Here is an 8,101-nt window from a genome sequence, read left to right on the forward strand (position 1 = left end):
CCGTATGCTGAAGTTACGCAAAAAAAGTGGGTACGCTTGCAATTTTTTTTTTGCAAAGTGGACACAAGTTAAAACGTGACCCAATATGCGGGTATAGATGCAAATGCCCCTTTTAAACTTATAAATACCCCTCTTTATTTCCAACGCTTCTCACATAAATACTGTCACATACTCTCTCTAAAAGTCTCACAACTCCGCCTCTCAATTCAGGATATCAATAATTTTAGTCTCTCAACTTGGTGATTGGAGATCTAAATTTGTGGATCAGCTCAACTTCAATTAATGCTTTCATTATTTTTAGTTTCGTCAATTTGATACATTTGTTCCTACTATTTATTTTAATTATTCGTGTTATATATTATTTGTTAGCCTTTCTAAAATATAATGGCATATTCCTTATCTCCTTCCACATTGAATAAAAAAGGAAATAACATATGGGATAAAGAATGCTGAAGTAGAATGAACTAATGATTCAATTCAGACTTACTTATACCAATACCAAAAGAATATGATACAAAATAAAAGGAGGAAGAGGAGCTAGATCCACCCCCAACTAGTTAAACACACTGTCGTAAGCAAACATCTATGGTATGAAATTATTTCGAGGAGATTCCTAATGAAAATAGAGCTCATAGAGGTTGACTTGGTTACACATACAACAAATGACATACTAAACATAACCAATTGAAATATTTAACTGTTAGGATAACCTATACTCGTGAGAGAATTTTTTGGGCAGATGCTTCAACTTCTCGTCCCATAATATTACACCTAACCAAACTTGAAATTGTGTTCATCACCATTTTAGCATCATTCAATCTATTGCCACTAGCTAATTTCTTATACAAGTAGCTATCAAATGTCATCCTTTGGACATACTCATCTCCACATAACTCCACTAATGCTTCCCTTGCTGCATTGCTACCATAAAACACTTTTTGCAATATATCCAAAAACTTGAAAGTTGTGAAATACTTGTCATCCCACTTTCTTAAATACTCCCTTTTCAAATCATCTTCACTAATCATCTTCTCTCCGCCTTCTGAGGCCTTCGCTATTGCTTCCCCACAAATTCTTCCACTTTTTGCTGCAAAATATATTCCTTCGCCTGAACATTTTGTCACGTATCCTGCCGCATCTCCTACTAGAGCAACTCGTCCACGTACCCGAATCGGGCGCGGATGCTCCGGTATTGGATGCGCCTCCACTTTAATCACTCGTCCGCCGTCAATCTTTGATTTGACTCGGGCTCTGATACCATGCTGAAATAACTTGATATTAGACTTTGAGCACATCGTGCCCGTCCCCACTGCCACGTGGTCACATTTGGGAAACACCCACGCGTAAAAATCGGGTGACACGTCATTCCCCACGTACATCTCAGCCAAATTTTCGTAATACCCCATTTTGTCCTCGGGCAATTTAATCCTCTCTTGGAAAGCAATGGCAGTAGCGTAATTTCCAGCTTTGATCGATTTAGCCACCCGGCTATTGGCTCCGTCGGCGCCGACGATAACATCGACGGCAAGCTGACGCTGGCAATTATCCATAGTGTAATGAATCACATACGGCTCGTGCGAGGATGTAGGGACCACAAGGTTAGTGACGAGTGCTTTCATGAGAGTGGCGCCGCTAGACTCGGCGCGGCGGCGGAGGAACGAGTCGAGAACTTCACGGCGGAGCATGGCGATGAACTCGTGAGGTTTTAGGGTTTTGCCGAAATCGACGACGAGATTCGACGGAGAAATGATTCTCATCTGAGTGACGCGGCGATCGATGAGGTGATAAGGTAGTGAGAACTCGTCGAGCATGCAAAGAGGAATGGCGCCGCCGCATGGCTTGGCCGAAGCTGGGCTGCGTTCGAAGAGGAAAGTTTCGACTCCTCCGCTGGCTAAAGCTTCTGCAGCTGAAGATCCAGCTGGGCCGCCGCCTATAACGGCTGCTCGAAGCTTGGAGACAACTGGATTTATGGGTTTGTGTTTGAAGTAATGGTATTGCTTTTGTGGGTTTTGGGTTTTGAGTGAAACTGGAAGACAGTGAAGAGGGTGAAGAAGGTGTGTTTGGGCGGCCATTTTTGATTAAAAGGGTTTTAAGGGATTAATGTTTGGTAGGTTATAATGAGATTATATATAATTAAGCTAAAGATGGTAAAGATAGTGCTAAGTTCTGAACTTTGGTTTATTTTAATGCTTTGGGTTTTGTTCAAAGCAGTTTAGCAGGTGTAGTTGGTGGAAAGGTTGGGTAATTTTGTAAATTCTCAAACAAGTTTGATTGTTTAAAATTTAAATCAATTGGTATATGTGTACTTATTATATTTATACTCAGTGAAGAATTATAATTAATGTTTGCAATGTTTTTGTTGTTTGTGAAGTAGAAAATGGTAGAATCTTAAGAGTTGGATAGTGACTGATGTCTCAATAGAGTGAGAATAAGGACTTCTTGTTGCTGTCTTCTTCAATCGAGGATTGATTGCTCATAGTTTTTTAGTATGTCAATATCATGCTGCCTTCATTTGTAAAAAGTAGAGATATTTTTAAAAGAAAGTGACTGGCTTTGGTACTACACAATGAGATTTCTCTTTCTTGCTTTGTCCTCCCAAATAGGTTGTAGAGGCTTTGTTTACATGTTATTTTGCTTTATATGTTAATGATATTGAAGTAGAGTTTTGGCTTTGGGGTTTGATGCTGTTTGCTGTAGTATGTTAGTGATGTTATAAGTAGACTTTTATGGGAAATCTTATTCTGTAGCTTGATCATTGCACATGTATTTATTTGAATATCTGTTTTGATTTTGATGGTCCTCTCCTCTTGCTCTTCCAGTAAAAGAAATGCATATTCAGGTCTCTGAGAGAATTAAGGAGATCACTGTCTGGTAAAACATAGTATAATTTTCCGGGAAGAAGCTGCTTTCAGCAACAAATTTGGAAGAGGTAAGATCATTGCCTTCAAGTTTTTTACTGTGTATCATGCTTCCCTTCTGAATCTTGTTCTGCTAAATGCATTGATGTCGATACATTTGATTATTTTGCGCGCTGTACTGTTAATAAAACAGTGTGGCTTATACTAGCGAAAGTGGCAAATAGTAAGACTTTACCAATATGGTATAACAAATATGATATAATAAAAATGTGTGGAGCTTCACGCTATTGCAGCAACTTCCATTTAGAGTTTGCCAGTGTTATCAAAGGCGAAAGCGCAAAAAAACTCTAATGTCCGTTGGGGCTTTAAGCTTAAAGCGCAAATAAAGCGTGGACTTTAATGAAAAAAGACGCAACTGGAGAAAAAGTAAAAATATGTGTATGTAGTCTAAGACTAAAGATTATAAGCTAACAAGTATATGGACAAAGAAATTGAAAAAAAAAATTATGATAAAGTGAAATATCAATTGTTTAATGTCGCATTTTCAGGATTACACTCATTGGCAAGGAAAAGTATGTCTTGGAGCCTTGATGCGATACTAAAGCGCCCACAAAGCGAGGCGAAGCGCTCAACATGTTTTGAGCCTCGCTTCAGGGCTTAAGCGCGCCTTTAACAACACTGGAGTTTCCAGGACCTACGATAATAATGTTGTTAGTTGTTAGTCAATGGAAGCCACTAATTAAAAAAAAAAGCCATTAATTCTTCATTGTAAACTCTCTATGGTGGTTCTTGATTTAGACTTTAGAGTTTCCTTGTATTGATCAAGCCAGTGGATATTAATGTTGAGGTTTGGACTTTCTAGACCAATATGAGGTTTTCTATATGCACAATCAAATGCATTAGCAAAAGAGGTGCCTCCATATTCTCACTTTTGAAAATTCAGTATCCATAATGTTGAGGTTTGGACTTACTAGCTCCTTTTTCTTCTTTTCCTTTGTAAGAAAATTTTTGCATTCAACCAATGAAGCTCTCCTAGCTTGCTTATAATGAGAAGTCAGAACTCAACTCCCATATGAGATGGGACATGGATGGATTCTCATTTGTATTTATAGAAATATCCAAGACAATTGGGTTGAAAATGAATGAATATGTGAAGCCATTTAGCGAAATTTTGGTTTGTGATTGGGGATTCTATCATTTACTGTTCCTGCCTTTTATTTTAACTTATATATTGGACGTTATACATTAATTTCAAAAATTGTGCGAGTTAAAAGTAAATAAAAGCCATCAACAACTAGGCATAAGGTTACAACAATCAAGTACATCCAATGAATGAAATTGTATCATAGGTGTCTTTACACAATACTATGTCAAATGAACATGGATATCACACCATTGTATACCATGAAAACTCATTCATTGAACAGATGATGTTCCTTTGTACATATATGTTTTCTCATCCCTATGTGATCTAACAACTGGCACCCGTTTAGTTCAGGAAATGGAAACACCATTTCTTATGTTATTATTTCTTTTTTTTTTAAAAAAAAATTACTATTGTTTGTTTCCTTGTTTCTTTCTTTTTCAAGGCGCTTCCACATAATAATCTTCCTGTCTCCTCTCTTAAACTTAGGCTTTAGGCCTGAGTTGTAACTTCGTGTGCTTAGGAAAGTTGGGGCATCAAAAGAGTATATGAACAAAAGGTAAAGGCTTGTAATGAGGTTGCCAAAGGAGAAAGTTAACGGCTCAATGTGATTCTCCAACAATTCTTAGGATACTATAACAGTTCTTATGTCAACTTGCATGTTGTACCATGTATGGTCCAAATATATATGTAACTTCCATTGGTACAAAGTTCATCAGTCATTAATTACTTGTATCAGATTATTAAAATAGATGTTATTGCCTCGTAACTAATTAGTTGATTTCTTTAGTTAAACATGAGGTGACCTCCACAAATTGATCGAAGTTTCCTTCCTTGAGATTTGCTCGTATTGAAATGATCCTTTTGGTTGTCAATGAGAAAATGTTCAAGAGAAACTGATTTCACACAAACTATTAGCATAGATATAACATTAGCTTGTGGAATTAAAGCATCCCAGCTATTACAATCTATAATTTTCACTCTAATCAATCATCTGCAGGCACCGATCCGATCCCAATTTGTAAAGGAGCCATCTGACTCAAAGTTGTGGTCCTTAATGCTCCTGGTTGATTTTATCGGACCAGGTGTACCTTTTAAGCATGGTGATCTTTGTGAGAACCCAGTAACACTTCCAATCCTACTTGCTACTGTAACATCACTGTTGATAGAAGATATGGGAGATAGTTTGTACTTATAGGGAGAATTAATCTCCGAGTAAACATCGGTGTTAAGAGGTCTTAGCCTTGGTGAGCTCAATGATCTTGCTTTTGCTCTTGCAGATTCAGTGGCTGCCATGTATGTTGGAAGAGCAGGAGAGCCCATGAAAGAATTATCATCTCCGCTCGAGTGCTGTCTTCTGTGGTGAAATGATCTTCTTGGAACATATATTGGAGAAACCAATTCTTGATCTGTATGGTATTGTTTTGGTAAAGTCCTCGGTTTAATATCTTTTCTCTCACATTCCTCTTTGTTTCTTGCTGAGAAAAGTGTATCCAAGTTTTTAAGGTCATCTCTTTTGGCCAGCTGAGCATCTACCCATTGTTCTAACCAGTATCGGCGTCTTCCATTTATTTCTGTCTCTGTTGACCTCTGCAAGTAGAAAGAATACCCCTTGCGAAATAAATCATAGTCTGTGATAAATGCGATCAGGATTTCAGAAATCAAACTATAAGATACTTACTCGATGGCTTAACCAGTATTCTCTTATACGTTCTCTCTTGATAGCAGCCTCCCTTTTGCTTGAGAACAACTTGTTTGTCTCTTCCTTGGATAAAAATCGATTGTCCCACCTTCTCTGGCTGTTTAGATCAATCTGCAAATTGTAAAAGAATTGACTAAGCTGTTATTATACCTTAAGTTAGAGATGATTATCTAGTAAATACTACTCTCATCACCATAACGATTTGGTTCTACACTTGGATCAATAACATAAGCATGTTCTATACTGCATTTTTTTTTTCTTCTGCAGAATTTCTGAAAGTGATCGGATTATAGTTATATTTGTAAAATATTATATCGCCATGTTATTTGTGATACCTTTATATCTTTCTCTCCCACATCCAGCAACGTGTTTTCTTGACAATGTACCGTGGTTTTCACCAGATCACATCTCTTTGCACAGACTTCTGACTGAATGTTTACAATTGACTGCAAGGACTTAAGGGTAGCAATAGCCTGACGTCGAACAGCCCTTCCGCGAACAATAGCTTGAAGCCTGACTAGTGCCTTTAGTGCTCTCAAAGCTTTTCTTGCCTGAAATTGAATTCATTGGTTAAATAAAACATTTCCTTGTGAATGCAGAGATACAGAAGAAACGGTCAGGTTTAGTAGATTGAGGAAAACAAAAGATTGGGAAGAAAAACATACAAGATAACCACGAAAAGCTGTCTGAATTTTGATGGCAGCAAGATGTTCAATCTTTCTCTCATAGAGGTAGAAGTACTGTGGCACTTGGCCATGAAGAGTCAATTTTGACAATCCAAGAGTTTCATTTTTGGGCTCATGGATAGATTCAGTGCCTTCTTTTAAGGAAGCCATTTCAGCTTCAACCTCTGGTGTTTTAGCAGCTGCTTTAGCTTCATCAATTCTTTCAACATCAACATTTATAGTAGGCTTACTCTGCTTCTCTTCTGCTTTCTGGTGTCTCCTTTCCCTTGGTGGTGACAAGGCCGAGGACGCCGCCGCCAATCTCCTGATCTTTAGCCTTGCAAATACCCATCTCTTCCTCTTTGCCTATTGATACAGTAACTATGCAATGTCACTAAAACTTGGATACAGGTTCAACATTGACAAAAATCACCTTTCAGATGCAAATGTATAGTTTAAGACATGAGTTCAAGGTTCAAAGTCAGAACCTTGAACACATAACCATTAAATCCTGAATCTGCCCTTTGTGAAACGGGGAGGAATGGTATGGTTTCTTCATACAAATATCTAAAAATTGCTAAGGATCTGCTAGAGATTGAATGTAGCAAAGTTGATCACACAAGTAGAATCATTTACCTTCTCTAATCTTGATTCAGACTCTGAAACGAAAATCCGCTTCAGCAAGTTGAACCAGCTCTTCTTCTTTGCCATAGCTACAATTACCTCAAGTGGAACTCATAAAGCTCATTTGAACTAAAAAGGGGTAGCAAAGGAAAGCCTAGAATGACACTTGGGTGTAGCAAGAAGATCTTTTTGTGAGTAATTTAAACATAAGAATACAAAAAAGGAAGTTTCAGTGAGTTGCCTTGTTAGAATAGACGATCTATTGGTATCAGTACCCTTGGGAATTGAAGCATATTTTCAGGAGGATTTTGCTAAGATTAGTAAGCAGCCTACACAAGAGATATCCTAGATTTCCTCATTCATTTCTAAAAATATCCAAAATCTTCTGAAGTAAGCAACTATAATGAACTAGAACTCAGTCATAAGTACCCCACCAAAAAATAATAATAATAAATAAGTGAAGCTCTGGTTATCAATGATTCAGATGGAAACAGTGGAAATAAAGACTTTAGAATAAGGTGTATATGATCAACATGGGTATCATTTTTCTCTATTCAATAATTCACATTTCTTTTCTCATCTTCTTGATAAGATGAGTTCCTTCTGTTTCAACATGTGGTGTTCCACCACTAAGGGTGTTTGGATGAGACCCCTAATCCTAATAAAAAATCTCGAGTTTGAATCCTAAGAATAGTAAATATTCTGATAGAGATTGCTTTTCTTTTTATGAATTAACCGGACTAGTAGACTTCATATATCAGGTGATTTAATTAAAAAGAGAAAATACATGTGGGCCTTTTTAAGTAATAGAACTGTGCAGAGGAGTTAGGGGGAGGTGTCTTTCACATTGATGGAGGGAAACCTGATGGAGTATGAATTATGAGAATCTTTATGAGGTTATGGGGTATGAGTTTCTTTTCCAGCTGCTATTTTGTTTTCTTCAACTACAATTGACATGTTCGAATGTTTGTTGGACCTCCTGACACTACCACTTAGGCCAGTGGGGTACAGTACAGATACCAAACCTGATCAAATGTTTCTTCATTCATTACAATATTAAATGGAAGATCTAGGACTTTTTTTTTAAAACAGAGGCTATTTTTCTGTT

General features: G+C 37.4%; 2 protein-coding genes across 2 annotated transcripts; both read right to left on the reverse strand.

Annotated features, from left to right (window-relative positions):
* Positions 1–447: 447 nt before the first annotated feature.
* Positions 448–2,287, reverse strand: LOC107769989 (geranylgeranyl diphosphate reductase, chloroplastic-like). Its single transcript, XM_016589243.2, has one exon. It carries the CDS (start codon positions 2,070–2,072, stop codon positions 711–713), a length of 1,362 nt encoding a protein of 453 aa, XP_016444729.1. The 5' UTR covers positions 2,073–2,287; the 3' UTR covers positions 448–710.
* A 2,615-nt stretch (positions 2,288–4,902) lies between these two features.
* Positions 4,903–7,852, reverse strand: LOC107769988 (protein IQ-DOMAIN 11-like). Its single transcript, XM_016589242.2, has 5 exons — positions 7,006–7,852; positions 6,370–6,735; positions 6,040–6,255; positions 5,684–5,815; positions 4,903–5,592 (listed from the first exon to the last, which is right to left on the reverse strand). The coding sequence occupies exons 1-5, from the start codon at positions 7,078–7,080 to the stop codon at positions 4,993–4,995; spliced, it is 1,389 nt and encodes a 462-aa protein (XP_016444728.2). The 5' UTR covers positions 7,081–7,852; the 3' UTR covers positions 4,903–4,992.
* Positions 7,853–8,101: the final 249 nt, after the last annotated feature.

This window comes from Nicotiana tabacum, chromosome 22, assembly GCF_000715075.1.
Source record: "Nicotiana tabacum cultivar K326 chromosome 22, ASM71507v2, whole genome shotgun sequence".
Classification (NCBI taxonomy): domain Eukaryota; kingdom Viridiplantae; phylum Streptophyta; class Magnoliopsida; order Solanales; family Solanaceae; genus Nicotiana; species Nicotiana tabacum.

Excerpts from the sequence above, each read along its gene's own strand:
- LOC107769989 (XM_016589243.2), bottom strand. The coding sequence starts at position 2,072 with ATGGCCGCCCAAACACACCTTCTTCACCCTCTTCACTGTCTTCCAGTT.
- LOC107769988 (XM_016589242.2), bottom strand. The coding sequence starts at position 7,080 with ATGGCAAAGAAGAAGAGCTGGTTCAACTTGCTGAAGCGGATTTTCGTT. Across the intron at positions 6,736-7,005 it reads CTGAATCAAGATTAGAGAAG|GCAAAGAGGAAGAGATGGGT; the intron begins GTAAATGATTCT and ends CTGTATCAATAG. Across the intron at positions 5,816-6,039 it reads TGGGAGAGAAAGATATAAAG|ATTGATCTAAACAGCCAGAG; the intron begins GTATCACAAATA and ends TACAATTTGCAG.